General features: G+C 45.3%; 1 protein-coding gene across 1 annotated transcript; it reads left to right on the forward strand.

Annotated features, from left to right (window-relative positions):
- Window positions 1–5911: 5911 nt before the first annotated feature.
- Window positions 5912–17064, forward strand: LOC117742462 (DNA-binding protein SATB2-like). Its single transcript, XM_034549856.1, has 11 exons — window positions 5912–6104; window positions 7592–7777; window positions 10086–10212; window positions 10361–10484; window positions 11047–11149; window positions 12218–12268; window positions 12502–13022; window positions 13133–13345; window positions 13616–13768; window positions 15061–15252; window positions 16229–17064. Exons 1-11 carry the CDS (start codon window positions 5912–5914, stop codon window positions 16847–16849), a joined length of 2484 nt encoding a protein of 827 aa, XP_034405747.1. The 3' UTR covers window positions 16850–17064.
- Window positions 17065–21662: the final 4598 nt, after the last annotated feature.

Raw genomic sequence — 21662 nt, forward strand, 5'->3', positions numbered from 1 at the left:
CCACCGCAAGGGGGCAGCATTTCACCGATGAAAAGACAACAAGCTCCCCTCGAGGTTTTCTCCTGTGCTGCAGCCAAATGAATACAACTGAATATCTTTGTGTTTTACACTGTTGGTTGTACAAAACAAGACATTTGATGACTTCACACTGGGCTCTATGTTCACCGTGTCATTAGTTGATTCACCCGAAAATCAACCATCAGGCATAGATGGTGAAAGGAATATATTCATTTCAGCTTAATTACATCCGATTGACACGTTTCACGCACAAATAAAAAATACTTTTCACGCCATTAAAATGACAAATGAAACATTTTATCCCAAAAAGGCAATTCAATAAAAATTGAAAAGTCAGTTTTGTATAAAATAATAATTTCCTCTGCTTATAAACAGGTTTTGTTAGTGAACAGGTATTAAGAGCCTCGTGTAAGCACTCTTTAATTGCATTCCATCACACACACACACACACAATTCCTGCTCATGGTGAGCGACTTGTGGTGAGCTGTCAAAGATACTTAGGATGATGTACGACAGACAAGTGTTGGCAGTTTGCACACACACACACACACACACACACACACAAACCACAGAGGAGGAGCGACAGGAAGGCAGACAGGCGGAGTGGTAATGATAGGTGACTATTCTTCCATCCAGAATAAATGAAGGAAAGCTGACCAGCACTAACAAACACACGAGTGATGGATGGACGGAATATTTATAACACTTTTTTTTTTTCTCACAAAAGTGAGCTTTTAAATATCGGTCTGAGACTTTTGATGTAAAAGTAAAAATCTGATTTAGGAGAGTAAATTACTCTAATATAGAGGCTCTTGGATATTCTAAGACGAAAGAAAATCTAATACAAATAATTCAAACCGATCAAATTCGCAGGCCAGTATTTTTAGATTTATTTATTAGTCATTTAATGCCCATAAAGAAAGGATATATTCAGCTTCCATGCTCTTTAATACGAAGCAGGACCACCAATAATAACAATAACGGACACAGATGTCAAAAGGTTGCAGTTTATTCCCTTCAAGCTTGAGATTGACCTCTTCTCCAAGGGGTCAAGGGGTACATAAACCCCCCAAAAAACACATACGGGACCCCAGAGCACATGTTTGAGTTCCTCTCCCCCGGTAGAGGGCAGAGCTTCAGCTCCACCGTCGCATCCATTCACACCGCTCGTGAATCTCTGCTTCCTACCATGAACTTCTGACATAAATCATATTTCCTCCCTCCCCTCCTTCCGCTTTGGGTTTCCTTCCCGTCTCCTCCCCTCCTCTCCTCCCCTCCTCTCCTCCCCTCCTCCCTCCTCGTGTGCCACTGCACATGCTCTTTGCTCCGCAGGCAGCAGCAGTGCGTCCTCGTCGCTCCTCGTCTTCGTATCTCCTCGTCTCGTTCCAGCGGAGGGCAGTTTATTCCCACCCTCTCAGGCTGGATTCTCTCGTTCTCACCAATGGATGGAGTTTATTCCCCGGAGAGCACGGTGACTTCTTGAAAAGTGAGTTTGGGGGGGGGGCTTCTTCACCGGACAGCTGATTGAAACTACGGAGACAATAGGAATATGTCTTTTATGGCAGTTTAGACACAGTTTAATGTTATCTATATATTTAAATGTCATTCTTCTGACTGAAACTATTTGGTTTTCTTACAGTAAAGTAAGTGGAACCTTAAATTTAACCAAATATATAACCATGAAAAAACTTGTGTTTCTTATTGTTTTTACAGTAATATTAATTCCCTCAGATATGATAAATGAAATGAGTTAGTTAATGATGAAGTACATAAGTAATAGCTTTATTCATCTTTTGGTAACCAGTAAAGCGATGGTGTATTTTTCAACTGATTTTTATAATATTTTAAATTAATATTTTAACCAAACTAATTCTCTAATTGTAACTCTTACAGTGTCTTTGACTTACAAAGAATATTCTTTTATTTTTCTGCTTTTCAAATAACTTTGGAGCATTTAACATGTTTTTCCTTACTTGAGTTGTTTGAAATTAATCAAATTGTATTTTTCTAATCAGCTTTTACATTTTGCAATGAACATTTTACTTTATTTTATGAACTGTTTTATAGAGTAATAAGTCAATATATATATATATATACATAAAAAGTGAAGGGTTGAAAATATAAAGTGTTAATATTCGGTAAAGGGGTGATTTAAATACAATTTATTGTCATAACTTTGGAGTTGTGTGTTTATAATCAATATAATAAATTCCTATTGCTAATATTTATATATTCAATAAAAAAAAACACCTTTTTAAAGGCCTTCACCAGCTATTAAAAACACTTCCTGTTGCTAATAATTAGACTGTGGAGATCAAATCAATCCGGACCCAACTAGCCTTGTTAGCTAACGGGACACTTGGAAGCCCAAACTCAATTAAAAAAATAAATAAAATTAACAGTGAGTCACGTAAGTTGCCCAACGGAGCGTCGACATCAGCACCGTTTCAGCCGTCACGTGGCACACCTGCATGAGACGGAGCTGCAGCTGTGTGTGTCGTCAGGTGAAGAGCTGCTACGCTAATATATAATGTTCAAGATCAGTTCTAAAAAATTAAGACTTTAACGACAATAAAGTATGTGGTTACTTGAACGTTCACGCAGAATCACAACTAGTGTCTATTTGCAGATAACGAGTGATAAACAATTTTATTTGAGTGGTATTTGAATGGAATTCGTCGCAAAGGGGGCGACAATTCAGCCATTTAATAATGAAATACAGCATTATGAACATTTCAGGATTTCATTACTGACTCAGTAATGATAGTATAATATGATAAAGTATGTCAAGTTAAAGCTGGAAGAAAACTCTAAAAAAAATCATGATAATGACAATAAATATTATTCTCACTGTCTCATATCTTCTTTAACTGTTTACAGACAGTAAAAAATATAGTGTTCGGAAATAATGTACGAGGTTTATATTAATATTATACTGAACAAAACCTTAATTAAACCCAAATAATATTTTATTGAAGCAATGTAGTCCACGTGTGAGCTTTAAAAGGTGCCTCTTTCTTTACTTTCCCAGTAAACAAACAAAAAAGTTCTGTTTACACCCACTCGCGTGTTTTGTTTATCCTCGAGATCTAACAAATGCGACGAATGATTTCCCCTCATAAAAAACGAAACGAGGACCCAGAGTGATTTTTTCCGTGATTGATGTCCTTGCATCCTCTCGAGGACCCGCTCAACGCTTCGAAACCCCTGGAGGGCCCTTGGATCCCTCTCAGGGTCATATGAACCCCCCCCCCCCCTCACCCTACGAGGTCTCCTGAACTAGTCAAATGTACCTCGAGGACCCCGTGAACTCTCTGAAGGGCTCCTGGGTGTCCTCAGGCTCCACGTGAGCATCTCGACTTGCACGGTGCACTTTAATTACAACGTCTAAAATGAGCTCTCTTAAAGGCGCTCAAGAGATCCCGTAAAAAAAATAATAATAAAATCAGACCCTGCTTAAATTAATGTAGCCGGCGCAGGTTTTTTCTGTGCGTTTCAACGTGATTTGTCAGTCGAAGGCTACCGAGAGTGACGGTGCATTTGGCCTCCATGTGTGCTATAAAGTCTGTGGTTTCCTGTGAGTGAACGACACTGTTCAAGCGTGGCGAGGTCTTACCCCTATTATCTTTTACTGCATTAATAATATAAAAGTATATTAGCCCAGTAAAGTCATTTACTATTTTTCTGTTTGGCATGAAAGTGCATACGTGTAAAGTCATAATGAAGAAAATAAAAAAAACACGGAATGATTAGAAAAGAAGAAATAAATGCATTCAATTCAAGTTGAAGAGCGGCGACACACACACACACACACACACACACACAGTGTCTTCATGTGAATGAACCTAACACAGATATGACGCTCGGTTAAAATCAATATAAAAATGTAATGGCAAAGTTGTAGATGTTGTACTGAAACGTGAGAATAAGAGACTACGGGGAAGGTTCACTGGACTAAACTTCACTCAGTAAAACCTGCAGCATCTTTGAATATTCTACAGTCTGTATTAAATTAAAAATATTAAAATAAAACCATAGTTGTGGCTGCAAGGGCCCACATATATATATAAGAAAAGCACAGGTGTGATGGGGACTCAAATCCATTGGAGCTGCTGCAGCTTCGGGGTCCTAGAGTCCTGCTGACGTCCACCCGTGAGGTCGTTAGTATCTCCAGAAAGAATCTCCAGGTCCTGCTTGGGTTTTTAGGTCATGTGACGGACAATTTGAGAACGATCCACTAACAACCGCCGTATCGACACCTTTTTCTTTTCTTTTTTTAAAAGTCTGGATGCTCAAATCCTGGAGTTCCTTTCAAACACCACAAACCATCTTCTTCTTCTTTTTTTGTCCCCTTTCTTAATGACTTCAACTGGTTAGAAGATAAAAATATAAAGGAGAGAAGGAGGCCGGTTATGCCCACGAATATTCCAAACATGTGTTTATTAAAAGCAGACACGCAAACACAAACTGCAGCTCGTGTTTTCATGCAATTTAACCTTTCATTCCTGTTTTCAGTTGCTCTTGATGTGAGGAGTCCTGCACCCTTAAATTAAATATACAGTTTAATCTCCATTGTGTTCTTGTTTGGTGTGTGTTGATTTGTAAAAATGACTTAGACGGATGTAAAGCACTTAGATATTCTCCTCCCTGGAGAGAAAATGAATCTCACAAGAGGAAAACAGATTATTTTTCTGGGGGGGTGTTCTGACGTTATTTGGGTTTTTGTGGCCTGGAAAATTCTCAGCAATCATGAAGTCCGTTTTTATGATAAAAGGAATAATGGGTAAATTAGCAAAAGGCAGTGCGGGAGGGACAGCTGCATCCAGAGGGGCAGATCAGCGTCAGCATGGTGGTCCCTTCGTAATAAAACAGCTTTATAATCATACTGTAGAAAAACATTACTTTATTGTGTTGGTATTGGCCTCTGTTTGTTCTTCTCGCTGTTTATCTGGTTGTTTAAGAAGTCGGTGGAAAGGAAAAAGGTTTACGCTAGCAGTTTCCCCCGGCTCCCAGTGTTTGTGCTAAGCTACGCTAAACACGTCCCAATCCGTGTGCAAATGAGACGCACACAGATGAAATTAATGGAGGAGGTTGAGTGGAAAGGGACATAAAACTAGTTGATCATCAATGAAATGCATTCTTTAATCATGTAACGCCTCAGTTTAATGCAGTAAGAGACATGTACTTATAGCGCACATGTCTGTACGATAAGTATGAAGGAGACAGTTAGCTTAGCTTAGCATAAACACTTGAAACGGGGAGGAAAAGCTAGCTAGGCGTCAAAGGAAACAGATTATTTTCATGTGGTGTCCTGAAGCCCCTTGTAGTATTGTGACCTGCCCCGTGGTGTATTTATGGAGTATTATGATGCACTCTGTCATGTTGTTCAATGTCGCGTTGCACAGTAAAGATGGAACACATTATCCTCGATGTTCACACAACCTATATCATGTATCAACGACTCTATTTGTTCTAGATGCTTCTTTCTGGGTTGTAATTCCTCCTCCAGTATACAGAGTGCGTCTGTCATCATAACGTGTGTCGTTTACTCCAATGTGTCCAAACACAGAATACTGTACTCGTCTGTATTTAGTCTGCGTGACCTGTGATGGGTCCCAGATGCCGGTGACTCTTTGTGTCTGCTGTGGTCGCAACCCGGCCTCTCTCGTATGTGAACAACAAAAGAAATGTGTGCGCCGAACAAAGCGACCGTGTTGTTGACGAAAACCGCCTGTAATGGCTCTTCACTGTCAACACTGGCAGAGTGTGAAAGATGATACACTTGATGTGTTGTATACAGCGTGAAGGTGCATTCGACGTCGTTCTGATGGTAACTTTCGTACTGTGTTTTTTCCTCCCAGCTTCCCACTCTGTGCTGGGTGCTTTCGGGGGGATGGAGCAGCGCGGAGGTGCAGGCGGAGGGACGGAGAGCCCCGGCCTTCGGGACAGCGCCAGCCCCGAGGAGAGAGGGGAGAGCCCGGCCTCCGGTGGACCCCCGCCGTGCAAGTCGAGCCGCCTGGAGGTCAACGGCAGCCCGGCGGCTCCGCGGATCAGACCGAACGGCACGCAGCTGAGAGCACTCGGAGGTTAGGCCACGTGTACCCGTGTCAGTGGAAAAAAGTGCACACACAGTTCATTGATAAAGCACATTACCTCACTTAGTAAACTATAAACATTAGCAACACTTCAGGAATTGTTGGAAAACTATAGGCGTGTTAATAACCTGCACCCTTTCAAAATGAGTTCCACCTTCACACAAGATTTAACAGGAATTTAAAGTAATATAACTACCAATCAATCTACCAGGATAGGTCCCACCAATGGGTGGATTGAGACGCTTTTACTTTTACTCTTTATCCCAGAGGCCTCCATGGTTTTTTATAAAATCTGAGGATTTGAGCTCCTACTTTCAAACTACCCTCCATCACTTTATGTGCAAACATGCCTTCGAGGACGGATTGTGTAAAGTGTTCAGTTCGTGGTGTGCTAAAATATTAGCCAGGAAGATGTGTGTGTGTGTGTGTGTGTGTGTGTGTGTGTGTGTGTGTGTGTGTGTGTGTGTGTGTGTGTGGATGCTGAAAGTAAAGTGAGGACACGAGGAGGACGTCGGTGTCGACTGTCCATGGGTGGGTTGGCCTTATTCATTGGTATTGCAGAGCTGCATGTACACTCTAGAATACCTAACACGGAAAACACTCATGCACAAATGCCCATTATTCTCTCATGCAGTTGAGAACATCATCATGCATCATCACACAAACATTGTAGCGGTACACACACACACACACACACACACACACACACACACTCGTCCGGGTCGCCTCCCTCCACCACGATAGCGTGCCCGACGCCGCTGCGGTTTGGCCCCGGTGTCTGTCGCCTCCTCGTCAGGAGGAGGATTGATTGCTGCTTAATTAGCAGTTCCTGTGGGACGGAGCGGTGGACCAGCGTGGGTGTGGATGGATCCAGGAGGAGCTCGCGGTGACTCGCCCAATAACGAGTCACCGCTGGAGTCACGGCATCGGCGCGTGCAGATATCACGTCCAGCGCTTTTTCGGAGCGGTTCTGGAAAACGAGTCGTAAGAAATACAGTTGTACAATCTCACACTGACGGCCCAGTTTAGAGACCGCCACGCTTCTGGAGGAATCCCTTTCACACAACACCGAGTCCTCCAGAAACGTTCCTCGCTGCCCGATTTGGGCACATTTGAAGGTCAGCGAGTTGTTCTGTGCCTTGCTCAGGAGCTCCTGATCAGAAGGTACCTTTCTGAAGAAGCTTTCGGCTCCAACTTTGACATTTAGACTGACGCTGCTGCTAATCCTAAACAGCTGTAAGCTTGCATTTATCTGTAGGCTATTTTTTTGGGTTACCATTCCCACATTTTGAGGGCGTTTTATTGAGTTGCACATGCAGCGCCCAAAAATGCTTGACCTAATTGGGCGAACCTCCCATTGGTCGTTTACGGAGCAACTTCCACTTCCTGGAAACAGGACGGACGCACAAGAAGCTGGTTCCCCGATAGGCTCGAACCCTCTTGTCCTGTAACTCTCTCTCTCTGTGTCCGTCTGCCAGGTGTGATGATCCCCGTCTACTGCGTGGTGGAGCACGTGGACGTGGGCGTGGCTGGCGACTGCGGGGGGCACGGCGACCGCCACGCTGAGTTTGTGCTGGTCCACAAGGATGTCCTCTTCACGCAGCTGGTGGAGACGGCGCTGGTCGCTCTGGGATACTCGCACAGCTCAGCTGTACAGGCAAGTGGTAAGTAGAGTGTGTGTGTGTGTGTGTGTGTGAGCTTAACGACACCACTCAGACGTCACAAAAGGATCATTTGTAGTCACATCTGCTCTTCAGGTTTGAACCCTGGTAACCATGGCAACTTAAACCCAGATAAACTAACAGTGCTGCATTATTAGGAGACATAAGGTGCAAAAATAATCCGTTGACACTCTTACATCTGAGGTTTTTAGCTGCTACTTTCGGCAGCGTTTTCAGGTCCTGGTTCCATATGGTGGCGCCGGTGGGCGTGGCTTTCAGAGTATGAAGGCATATTTGCTTGATTGACACGTCGTCTTCAGCTCCACCCTTTTAGCAATAGTTGTATTTACGTGGTTCAGTCATGTTACGTCCCTGTTACTCTTCTTTTTTTTTAACTCTTTTAATCACCTCTGGGAAAACACAGGAATCTCCAGTTTTCCCTTATTGCACGTTAACTGGAAACATCTCATGTTTCAGTGTTTCTTTGGTAATTGATGAGAAATTAATTATTTCCAGCAGCAGTTTAATAGCGTATGACTGCTTCCCAGATGGGTGGGGTTTCGCCACATGGGCACAACGAGAACCCTAAAAAAAAAATGTTTAGACGATCGCAGGAAAAAGGTATTTGCCAAGAAGGTATTTCAAAGAAAGATCCGTCTGCTTTCCTCCTGATGCGAGTCGGCATGGAGGTTGAACTGAACACTATCTGTGTCACGGACCAGCACTGAAGCTTCTCATCATCCTGAGATCAAAACAAGAAGGCAGACAACATCCACAGTCAGCCATGAAACAACAGCACACACACACACACACACACAGGGAGCATGGCAGTTGGACATTCCTGGTGTGTCCCGTAAACACAGGGCGCTCCAACCGAGTGGCCGACGCCCTGCGACCCCCCTCGCCTCTCCCAAATGGCGAGGTTTTGTTCGGAGAAACAAGCCTTTTCTTTTCAAATAAATATTTTTTGGCAAGAGTCATGCATTTCTTTCCCCAGTGTGGTCACAACCAAAATTATACAGAGTCTCTTCTATTTTCTTCTGCCATTGAATTGAATCTTGCATAACTTTGGCTGGACGGGTATTTTTAAACTCTTAAAACTGGCAGGGGGGGGGGGGGGGGTTCTTTAATTAACTTGCACATTATGGCTAATTAAAAAGAAGCTATTTCTTATTTAGGGTGTATGGTTACTGCTCTGGATTTAACATGGGCTTATGTGAATTGCTGTGCAAAAAAAAAATATATAACTAAATTTAACTTACGGACATGTTTTGGGACGCATTCACTGATAATACTCACTTAGAAATAAACAAGCACCGTATTTCAAGGCCTCGCAAACCACTAGAGGTTCCCAGAAACAACCCAAGCTTTATTTTAAAGAAAAAACTGCACTGAGGACAATATCTCTCAACCAAAATGATGTTTTAATATATCATTACTGACATGGGCAGCTGTTTCATTCATTTGTAATGTCGTACACATATGCATCATTTCTATATCTGACTATTTGGCTTACTTATTAAGCAACATGTAAGGACATACTGATGTAAAGTTAGCAGATGAGTGTGGGGTCGGTGGGTAAAATGAGATTTAAAGCCCGGTTTAATCCTAAAATATTCATTTGCACTGTCAACATAACTTCTCAGTCCTGTCATTTAACACTTTGGGCCTGGAAGAGTTTAAGAAAAAGGTCTGTAACTCATACCTGCAACCTGTTGATGACATGCTGAAGTATTCAAAAGCAAAGTCAGCTGCAGGACACGCAATAATATAATGAGAATATAATAGTGTGCAGTCGGACGGCAGATCAGTGACCTCACGGTGTTTATTTAGTACGTCAACATCTCGTACGCTTCGGTCTTTAACGCTGAGCTGATTTTACATTTCTCCTCTGATTAACCAACTGCGGAGTCCCGAGAGAACACGCCTTTGTTCTTTTGCCCCTATCACCACCATCCTCATGCAAGACACACACACACACACACACACACACACACACACACACACGCTCCATGGAGGCTGGCAGGCCAAGGCCAGGCAGGGTCTGTGTTTGATTTAGCAGATCCTAACGCGATTAGGCCTGTTTAGATTTGCGCTTCCAGTCACGGTTGTTGGAAGGTTTGGGGAATGTTCAACCCAGGATGATGCTCCAAGACTGGGAGGGTCGCCTGTTAAACTCCCCAACACACACACACACACACACACACACACACACGCAGGTTAGCTCCACATCAGCTAGAGAACATGAGAACTTCTGACGTTGGACACGTTATTATAGTTATATGTTTACGTGTGTGTTTGTGTTCTCCAGGCATCATTAAAGTGGGCCAGTGGAAGCCGATGCCCATCCACTACCTAACAGACGCTCCAGAGGCAACGGTGGCCGACATGCTGCTGGACGTCTACCACATGGTGACACTGAGGATCCTACTGCACAGGTTAGGTGGAAATTACACAGGTCATGTTGTCAGGGTAAACAAGGACAATATGTCCAACACGTAGCTGGAAAATGTGCACACCTGGACATGTGTTAGTGACTTTTCAGTCATAAACTACGTATAATAACGAGGCGTCTCACGTGTGCAGCTTCGCGCGGCTGGAGCAGCTGCCGCCGGAGCAGTGGACCCACGCCACCGTGAGGAACGCCCTCAAAGAGCTGCTCAGGGAGAACAACCAGAGCGCGCTGGCCAAGGAGTGTCCCCTCTCCCAGGTATGTTGTCCCTGCAGCTACAGTAAAAAAAAAGAAGAAAAAAAAGTGTGTCAATCTGGGTTTGATTCTGTTTCTGTCACACACACAGATAGCCGAGATGCTGCTAAGTATTTTCACTTAGAGCACTGTGTAATCTCTCTCTAACACACACACACACACACACACACACACACACACACACAAGTATAGATACCGTCCCGTGGGATGCAAACACGCACACGTCAATTATCCTCCTCACACACACACACACACACACACACCCTGCAGTCATTAGACTTGAGAGTGTGTCATTCTCTACATGTGATTTATACACAGGACTTAGTCCTGATGTAATTAGTGATTAGGGGAAGTGTGTGGGTGGTGTGTGTGTGTGTGTGTGTGTGTGTTTGCAGCCTGACTCAGTGTTTCCCATGTTGAGCTTCCCACTGCTCGTGTAGACTTGTGTAGTAGTGACCACAGTGCATGCTGGGAAAAAGGAGAGCGGACTGAGAGTTGTAATAAATCCAAGAGTGTGATTTTGATTTGAGCTGCGGCGTCACGTTTATGTCTGTCCTCCTGTCAGAGCATGATCTCGGCGATAGTCAACAGTTCCTACTACATCAACGTCTCCACCTCCAAGTGCCAGGAGTTTGGACGCTGGTACAAGAGGTACAAACGCATCAAAGGTAACTCCTCAGGTCATCCAGAATAATGAATTCTTCCAGCTGGAAATACATCTGTATTATAAAACTGTCATTTTTCACAGTAATCTGGTTCCTCGTGTGCAGTTTTTTGTCACGTTTTCCTTGTTAAAATCCCCCACGCTGTTAAAGACTTCTACAGTCTCGGTGACCGACTCTTTAGTGCACCTCAACCAGCAACTCCTCAGCTGTTTATACTTTATTGGCCTCACGTTGCTTCGGGAAGTGGAGACTGTCAGAGCTCTTTGTGAGGCTGACACTCACTGCTTATCGCGACTACGCTCAGCGCGACTCGGCCTTTTGTTTTTAGTTGCTTTAAAGGTGATGCTTTTTTCGGGAGGTTTTTCCCCATTCTCCTGTCCGCCCCCTGTGTGTGTGCGTCAGGCCGTACCTGTCTAATCTGCTGCATGAGACGTCTGTCACTGACAGCTCTCAGTAGGAACGAACTGTCACACATGGTTTGCATTAATGTCACCCTTAATACACATGACAAAACTAAATGCTCTTAACTCCTAATGGAAAACAGCAGCAACCCCCCGCGCCCCCCAACACACACGCCACCGAAAACCCAGGAACGAGAGCTCTTACACTTTATTCTACACACACACGCACTGGGAAGGTGAAAATCTGAAGGCCCGCCAAACCTCACTCCAACTTTTATTCCCCTAATAACCCAAAATGTGACTCTCAACCAAACCCAGCAGATGCGTAATAGGAAGCAGATTTATGTGGAGGCGAGCAGAGAGGCCGTTAGGAGAGTTCAACGCAGTGATGGAGGGGACACACTTATTTGATCGTATCGGGAAATAGTGGAGGCAGTAAGTGAAAATAGGACTTTGCATCGTAGAAAGATTGTTTTTTGTACACACAAAGGAGCACCAGATGTCCCCTGCTACCCCTCCACAATAAGCCTCTGAATATACTTAAACTAATGAATGAAAATGTGAGGTTGTTAATTAAACATTGCCTGATTTTCGGCTGCAGAAGTGTGAGAACAGATTGATGGTTTCATCTAAATATACTAACTCCCCCCCCTCCCCACACCCCCCACAGGTGAATACATCGAGAAGATGTGGTCAGCTCAAGACAAGTCCGATATTAAAGGTACGTTCATCTTTTATTGATGACTTTCTTGTGACATAATGTACCTTGTGAGGGCTCCAGGGACCAAATGAAAGGACTAGAGATTCTAACCTGCAGCTGGATTCAAAGGCCCAATCTGCTGCTTTCATGTCAATTTAGTGTAGTGCATTCAGAGGGTTAGGAAGCATAATCAATAAAAGATCATCTGAAGTATATTAACACAACCCTGTGTGTATGTGTGTGTGGTGACACAGTAGAGAGGGATTTGGACCTGAGCATCCTCAGCCATCGACCCTCCCCCACCCATTTGGGCTCCCTGGGCGGCCCCGGGGCTCTGTCCATCAAAAGTGGCCTCGGCGACACCCAGCCTCAATGTCTGCCTCACCCCGCCAGCCAGCACCACCACCCGGGTGCACCCCTGCGCCCCCAGGGTCCTCCTCTCCTGGGCCACGGCGGCCTCCTGTCCCCACAGCTCTCCCCTCAGCTCGTCCGGCAGCAGCTCGCCATGGCTCACCTCATCAACCAGCAGCTGGCCGTCAGCCACCTGCTCGCACACCAGCACCCGCACCAGCACCCGCAGGGAGTCAACCAGCAGTTCCTCCACCACCCGCCCATCTCGCGCACCTGCAAGGGCCTCGGGTCCGCCGCTGAGCCCGGCCTCAACTGCCCAGGGGCCGAAGTCTCCTTCAGCATTTACCAGCAAGTCAGGAACGAGCTGAAGAGGGCCAGCATTTCGCAGGCGGTGTTTGCCCGCGTGGCGTTTAACCGCACACAGGTAAACCGAAATAAACGGCCTCACTGTTCCCAGAGATGATGCAATTACGTCAACGCTCACTTCTCTCTGTGTGTGTGTGTGTGTGTGTGTGTGTGTGTGTGTGGCTGCAGGGGCTGCTGTCAGAGATCCTTCGTAAGGAGGAGGACCCTCGCTCGGCCTCACAGTCGCTGCTGGTCAACCTGAAGGCCATGCAGAGCTTCCTCAACCTGCCGGAGGGCGAGCGAGACCGCATCTACCAGGAGGAGAGGGAGCGGAGCGCCAACTCCAACCACAACCTCTCCACCAACCACATCTCCAACAGCAACACACTCAGACACCCACAGGTACACACAGGCACGCCGCGAGTGAGAGACAGTTTGTTTAGCTGCCTGCTGCACAATTTAATATGCATATATGAGAACATCGTAGTTAACATAACATAAAGAAATCAACTTATTGAACACAAAAATCATGTGACGTCTTTTAATTGTCTTGTGCCCTCTATCTAAATATCTATTAATGTAAATATAAATTCACATTTTATGCCGAACGTCTGCTGAATATCAATCTTTTTTCAACCTTTTTCAACTCATCTCGGTCTCCGCGTCCCGCAGACGAAGTGCATCATGTCTGCTGCAGAGCTGCCGATGAAGTTGGACCCGTTGGTCAGCATCTCGTCGGGCATCTACGACGACATCCAACAGGAGATGAAGAGGGCGAAGGTCTCCCAGGCTCTGTTCGCCAAGGTGGCCGCCAATAAGAGTCAGGTCGGTGCCGACGAAACAACATTCTGTCGCGCTTGATGATGCATTCCTTGATTTTTGCCCTCGCACCCAAACTATTTTGAATGGGCTGCAGAAGACTCGAGCCTGAACCTGCATTCAGAGAGGATTGTTTTTTTAACCGCGCAGTGTCCCCGTTGATAACGCTCTTCAGGATGAGTGTACACACACACAGGAACCTCCTGCAAGACGTCCGCGTACACATGCACGTGGCGTCGGGCTGACTTGATGATGTTTGAAGGAGTTGATGAGGGTGTAGCATGCAGGTGTGTGAGTGTGTGTGTGTGGGCGAGTGGGGGATCTGATTACCCGCTGTGGCCGACCATCGTGTCTCCATCCTTAGATAAACAATGCGGGCGATGGAGGGGGAGATCAAAGCAGCGTCTGCACTGTAGGGGGAGAGAGGGGGGAGGCGAAAGGGAGGAAGTTTAAAGGCCTTTTACTTTTTCTTGCGAAGCAACGCAGGCAGAAATGGTTTGAGAGCAAGTGTGTCGAGACACTGAGATGCTCAGAAGTCTGAAACGATAAAGCAGGAAATGGACTGGAATTGATGGAGGGATGAGACGGGCAACTCAGTGGAGAAGGAGGAACAGAAGGATGCAAGACGGAGGAAAAGATAGACAAGATGACGGAGGGATGATCACATTATTACCATTAATTTCCAGGCTGAAGGCTGCGCATAAACAACAGCTGGTGGCAGATCCTGGGTCAGCCTAGCAGAGATAATCTAATCTTCACACACACATACACACTTGCAGACTCTCACTGCTCCCCTTCGACTTTTTCTGCTTTCTCTTCTCAGGGAACAACTTCTATTTTTTTACACAATAATTTACGAATTTTACTATAAAATACAACAACAAAAAAATGACAACTTGTGTATCTCGGTTAGTTTAAGAAACTATCGTTTTAAACCATAATGATGAACAAAGAAGTGGGACAGGATCCTCAAAGCCAAACCATGTGCTGAATCAGATACGTGGGCATTTGATACGCAGCCTTCAGCCCAACTGGCAACACGTTGCTCATTTTTAGAAGAACATAATGTCAGTAAACGGTGACTTAAGCCCGGCAGGGATAGAAACCACAGCAGTCGGCTCCAAACATACACAGAATAAACAAACAATCACATGCTTCAAGTCAAGCCTAAGCTTTTCAAATACTGCTTACGGGACAGAAAAAAAAAAAGCTCTTTTCTTTCATCCAGAAGAGCTCATCAGAAACGGGGTCATTAAATCATCGTACGCTGAGTGATTAAACACCTACATCTCCTGCAGGGCTGGCTGTGTGAGCTGCTCAGGTGGAAAGAGAGCCCGAGCCCAGAGAACCGCACCCTGTGGGAGAACCTGTGCACCATCAGGAGGTTCCTGGCGTTAACGCCCGCCGATAGAGATCAGGTCTACGAAGAGGAGTCGAGGCAGCAGCACAGCGACAGGCTCCACACCGTCCTGCACATGCCAGAACAGCAGGTACAAAGCCCGGGTTAGGCGCTCTGCTGTTTTTTAACTCCCACTGTAACGTCAGATGTAGCTACAGATCACAGAGTTTAGTTTCCTATTCATGTCAAAAACAATCGCAGCGCTCATCTGTGGTGACTGCGAAGATTAAAAAGAGAACGATCTGTGTGAAAGTACGATAAAAGAGAAGATACTCAACCGCACTGCAAGAAGAAGACACAAATCAAAGTGTTTTTTTTTTTTTTACGGGGTGAGAAAATGCAAAACGCCGGCGTCTGATGTCTCGACGTGGTGTTTTGGGAACGTTTCTGTCTCGTCCCGCCATCAGCGGCCGTCCTCGCTGTCATATTTGTGTCCCATAAGTCGTCGAAAAATAGAAGCGGTGAATGAGCGGCCCACACGTTTCCTGCGAAACACTCCTCCATCCCACCCTCTCCCCCCCAAAAAAACCAAAATGCTCTCCAGTCTGGCCCCGACCTCAATATTATTCAGAACATTCCCTGTAATTATTGAAGCAGAGAGAGAGAGAAAAGGCCATTATCTTTATTTAGGTCCTTTAATTTCGATGGACCACAGATTTATGGCGCTGGATTCCTGTGTTTGGGTGTGCATGGTCACCCCACCCTGCTAATACGCTCTCGTAGCGTGGTTGTTTGTGTGTGCGTGTCGGCGGGCTAGATGGTGACACTTCATAATGACTCTTGCACTTTCTTACTAAGCTTTATGTCGTAATTACACATCACGAGCCTTCACTGTAAATCTGCAGCAATGTTTTGTTGCATTATCATTATCCCTTTGCCATTTTTATATGGTCGCAAAGCAGCATGCCCTCTACATTAATACCACATTGTAATATGACAAGATGAAAAGTGTTGGTAGTTACACAAAGATCTCGACCCCGTGCAGATGTTCAGAGACATTTGTTTGCTGCATTTCCTCCTTTTTTAAATTAGTACAAAACTAAAAAATAAACTTATTTTCTCTGCAGGCCCTCCACAGACCGCCCCTGCCACCTCTGACCACTCCGTCTCCGATCCGTGAAGACCCACAGCCCATCCAACTGCTGGTCCTGCACGGCTCAGAAGACGGACCCCAGCGTGGGCTGAGCCCCGGCCTCGGGGGCGGAGGACCGAAGAAGGCCCGCTCACGGACGCGGATTTCCCTCGAGGCTCTGGGAACCCTGCAGAGCTTCATCGGCGACGTGGGGCTCTACCCCGACCAGGAGGCCATCCACACCCTGTCGGCCCAGCTGGATCTACCCAAGCACACCATCGTCAAGTTCTTCCAGAACCAGCGCTACAACGTCAAGCACCACAACCAGGTCAGAGAGCCCGTCCCCGGGGAGGACGACCGGGAGAGCTCGAGTCCCAGCGAGGGGGGCGGCGTGTGCACGGCGGAGAGTCGAGGGGAGGAGGGTCTCTCGGCGTCGGAGGAGTCGAGCGAGGACGGGAGAGGATCCCTGGAGGCGTTCAGAACAGAGGGAGGAGAAGGAGATGTGGAGATGGAGAAGGAAGAAAGGGATGATGGGAAAGCCTCGGGGCCGGCGACATCCTCCCTGTCCCCCTACAGCAGCCTGGACAGCCCCCACTCTGCAGAGCAGCAGAGATAACAGACACAGGAGCATTGGATGGAAGGACACCATCAAACTGTGAAGCCCACACACGGCCGACACTTTCATCACCTTTACCAGAGCTGATGATCAGATAATATCTGAGGAACTGTGGAAAAATATTGAAGTTTGACTGGAAAAAGGGGGATCCGAAGTAACTCCCAGTGCAGCATGTTTTTAAAGTGCAGCCACACCAAAATCTCCCCGAACACCTCTGTGGGTTTTAAAGGTTGAACGACCTCTGCAGCACAATCCACTTCTTTTAGTATTAGCTGTGTATTTACCTGTAAAGGATTCACACCTACAGCGGGTTGTGCTGCAGGAGTGGTTTGAGAAGTTTCAAATCTTTCAGGGGAGGGGTTTATGTTTATTTATGTACAATTCTTTCATTTTATTCTCAGTGTTTAATGTTCAGTTCGATACTCAGAGTGTGTCAGAGTTTTTTTTTTAAGGTATAAGGGGGGGGGCAGGTTTCACTGGAGGCGTTACGCTGGCACTGGAGTCCACGTGCGATTGAATCTGACGAGTTTATGACCAGAAATACTGTCAGCGGGGCGTAATGTGGCTGCTTTTTGGACTTTTTGTTGTTGTTGTTGTTGTTGTTGTTGCTTCATGTAGGAGGAAAGTCAACTTCGAGCAGCGTTTTGACTCACGGATGCCATAAAATGAACCCAGCTGGAATTGCAGTTTGCCTCACACATTAGACCCCAACAAAGCTTTTTCAGTTCTGGTGAGATATTAGAAATAACTGCAAATAAACAAGTAATAACGTGGTGACATTGGGCAATAGTACCTCATGAGACATGCAGGTCCATGACACTAGAACCTCCACCCAAAGGTCAGGAGGTCCCGTCATCAACTGGGCTCTGGTTTCAACTCCAGTGAATCACGACCCTCCCATCGATATTTATTACTGACTTATATTTACAAAGAATCTGAGTGATATTGTTGTGATAATAGTTTTTTTTACTTTTTTCATTTTCTGTGAGAAAAGATGTATGAACTCAGTGTTACACCTTTTTTATTTTTTATTTTTTATTTTTTACAGACTGGAAGAGAAATAAAGCGTTTTTTTGGGGGGTTTTCTTTTTTTTTTGAGGACGTTTATGGACATTTTGATGTGAATGTTGACAAATCCACCTGCCAAACAGAACCCATCATCACGTGTGGGATGCAACCACTGTCGCTGCCACTGTTTAGTGTCATGTGTCTCTTCTCCGGGTGTTAAACCGTTGTCCTTTGATAAAAAAAAAACAACGTTTCCAAAGTATTCTGTGTGTGGAAAGTTTCCCTTTTGAGAACCAGTCACGTCAGATTTAAGGCGCTCCGATATATATAAAAGAGAGAATCGAGAAACGGTTTTCGACATGCCGCTAACAAAATGTCTGCGTCTCCATCTGTGGCCCTTTCGATTGAGTGTGTTTGGCTTCACGTACTAATAACGTACAGAAAAAAGGACCAGAAGCACCCAGTGGGCATTAGAACCGTCACCTCCGATTCCATCAAGTTCAAGGACCCCACAAGTTGGAGCACTTTTCCCCTGTTACCTGTCAGTCTAGCCCTTCTATCGAGAGTCACCTGTGAGTTCGAGATGCATTCAAGTCCCGTTGCGTGCGTGGTAAACTAGAAAAACACCGGCTGCAGGTGTGTTGACCTGACGTGCGAGTAGTAACACTTAGCTAACAAAAAAGCGGCGAATAAAACAACTTTTTTTTTTTTTTTTTTGTTCGCCTGTTTCCTCGTTTCGCATTTCATTAAGATGATTTTCAGACCAACTGGAGTGGAAGACGGGATGGGAAACAGTCGGCTTTGTTCTGCAACTGAATTTAACATGAGGAAGACGAGCGTACATGAGCTCTTCGTCTTTAAACGCTGGTTTAGTTCACAGCTAACGCACAACGCGTCCTTGTTTAGCGTGCTCGCCGTGGTCAACTCACATAATATTACAACTGCATCAGTGAGTGTCGGTGCGGTCCACTGGATTTCTGCTAACACAGCTGGCTATTAGAGGCGTATGGCAGGCTGATACAGGGGCCATTAGAGGTGTGTGTGTGTGTGTGTGTGTTGTGGGATAGGGACGCAGGTGCTCGGTGCGCTGATATTACCCAGGATGCTCAGGGTGGGGGGGCGTAGGGGTTATAAGGGGGAGAGGAGGCTCTCTGCGGAGCTCGCAAACACACCTGTGATCCCTTGCTAGCGCGCCCCCACACACACACACACACACACACACACATACACTGTGCCCCCTGCGCTGCGGCACGCTAATACACACTCTGATAAACAGGCTAATACTCGCAGTGGCAGCGTTTCACACACCATTGAACACAGCACACGGTAATCAGTGAAGCCATCGCGTGGCCCTGCGTGTGTGTGTGTGTGTGTGTGTGTGTAACATAAAAGGCAAACCTAAGCACTTTAGTAACATCATTTTTTTTTACATTGTTGGTTTTATTTTTGTACTTTTGCCCAACATTTTAGTCCTCAGCTTTAACGCTGATATCTGGGGAAGGATTTTAAAGTTAAAGTTATGCTTATAATGTTATATATATATATATATATATATATAATATACTGTTCTCTAACGCAATGCAAGATGTTCTCCTTTCTTTTCACTTCCACACACTATGAAGTTTAGACACGTCTGGTTTTCTGATTGCTTAAAACTCAAAGTTGCTCCTTTTTTAAAACTCATCCCCAATCCATGAATCCACGAAATAAAAGTAGTGACTCAGTAGAAGAAGAAAAAAAGCTAAACCTATGAAATACTAGACATTTAGATGTTATTAAAGATATGATTGAAACACACTTTTGGGCCATGATGCACACACACACACACACACACACACGCAGTGCCACGCGATGGCTTCACTGATTACCGTGTGTTGTTAAAAATATGACTGAAACAAACATAACACATACATTTTGGTCCACACACACACACACACACACACACACACAGATGGTGAAAACACTCCCAAAACACCCAAAGATGAAACGAGTCAGAAAACAACCACATCACATCTCCTCAAAAAACAAACATTTCTTTATGGCGGCTCTGGTGCATTAGTGGCCGAGCAGCAGGTTTTGATGGGCGCCTCTGAATCGCGTTACATTGAGCCAGTAACATTTATTACCCCAAACCCAAAAAGACATTTCAAAGCAGAACCCTTCGAGAGAAAAATGAAAAGCAATTAAAGACTAATACGGCTTCTAAAAGGCTGGAATCTGATGATTTAGGGTTCCATTTATTTCAAGCAGTAAAAAGCTATATTTGTTGTTGATGTCCGGCGAGTAAATCGAAGGCTAAATTAGAGTGTTAAGTCTAAATTATGTTGGGGTTTCTCATTGATGTCTCTCGTGTGGTTTGTTTCTCTGCAAATAATGCGTGATTTATTAAGCCTCGTCGTCATTTTCATCCCTAACTTCTGGAATCGTCCGGCGGAGTCCCACAGGGGAGTGTGCCGGGCCCCCTGTTGAAACCCCGAGGGCCCTGCTTGTGACCGAGGCTTCTTCTCAGGTATAAAAAAGGGACTCATCTCTTCCTTCACCAACAACAACAACAACAAAAATATATATTTTGTATGAAATGGCAGCAGCGTCGCGCCTCTTAATGCCTCCCTGAGCTTTGAACACAGCGTCCGGCCTACTGAAAAGCTTCAAATGAGAGTCAATGAGTCCTATTAGTCCTGTGATTACGTAAGGCAGCCGTGGCTTGATTCACGCGCTGTAAATAATTGGGTCATTGCACAGTGAGTTCGCTTCACCACCCTGGATTTCACCGCATATCCACCACTGGGGAAATCCAACACACTCATCTCATAGAAACAGGTTTGGTAAGCAACTTTTTTCCGCTTTTTTTTTTTTTTTAAACCCATAGAGAATAAAGGTAACACTTTCTTTAAATATTATTCTAGGGATCACCGCTCCAGCGTGCAGTCGAAAACCAAACACATGGTATCCGTGACATGGAAGGTGGATAAGTGACCACAGGTGACCTCTTTAACTCTTCAGGCAGGTCTGCGTAACCTCAGTGGAAGCCGGTGGAGCCGTCGAGGAAGCACAGCTGGCCGGCTGGCTGCGGGGCTCTCGACACCAGCTGCAGACTCTTGTGCAGAAAGAGCCACCAGGTGTCGGGGGATTTCACGCTCCTTCCCTCCTCCACTGGTTCCCACTGCAGCCTGCTGAACCGTCACCGGGTTGGATTAACACCGGCTGTTCCTCCACGCGGCCTCGCTTCCCCGTCTCGCTCGCGCAAGATGGAACAGAGTATACGTTTGGACTTGTTTTTGTTGTCACATTTGTTGTAATCTTGTCAACTGTTTGCTGACCAGTCGATTTATTAATTTGAGGGGTTATTTCATTTGCGCGAAAGACACAATATAATAATATTATACAATAGAATCAAGTTTTGACGTCATGACGAACTGTTTCTTGACAACATTTGTGTTCATTGGTGACGGATTTTGCTACCTGTGGCAAAAGTCTTCATGCTAAGCTAAGCTAACGTAATGACACAATAGTGTGAACTGTTGGCAAGAACTCCAAAAAGCACTTTTACTAAAACGTCAAACCGTCTCTATACTTGTGTGTGTGTGCTTTGTGCCTTTCCTTCCCTTCTTCTTGCAGTATTCCCTTCCTTCCTTCCTTCCTTCCTCTGTCTATCTGATATCTAACCATGAGTGTTTGAAGCTTAACTGGGATGTAAACACAGAGAGAGGAGGGAGTAGTAATCACACATGCACAGAAATCAATACACACACACACACAAAGAAACACATAAAAAAGCCACACCCACACCCACGGATACAAATAC

The sequence above is a fragment of the Cyclopterus lumpus genome, chromosome 2 (assembly GCF_009769545.1).
Source record: "Cyclopterus lumpus isolate fCycLum1 chromosome 2, fCycLum1.pri, whole genome shotgun sequence".
NCBI classification, from domain to species: Eukaryota; Metazoa; Chordata; class Actinopteri; order Perciformes; family Cyclopteridae; genus Cyclopterus; species Cyclopterus lumpus.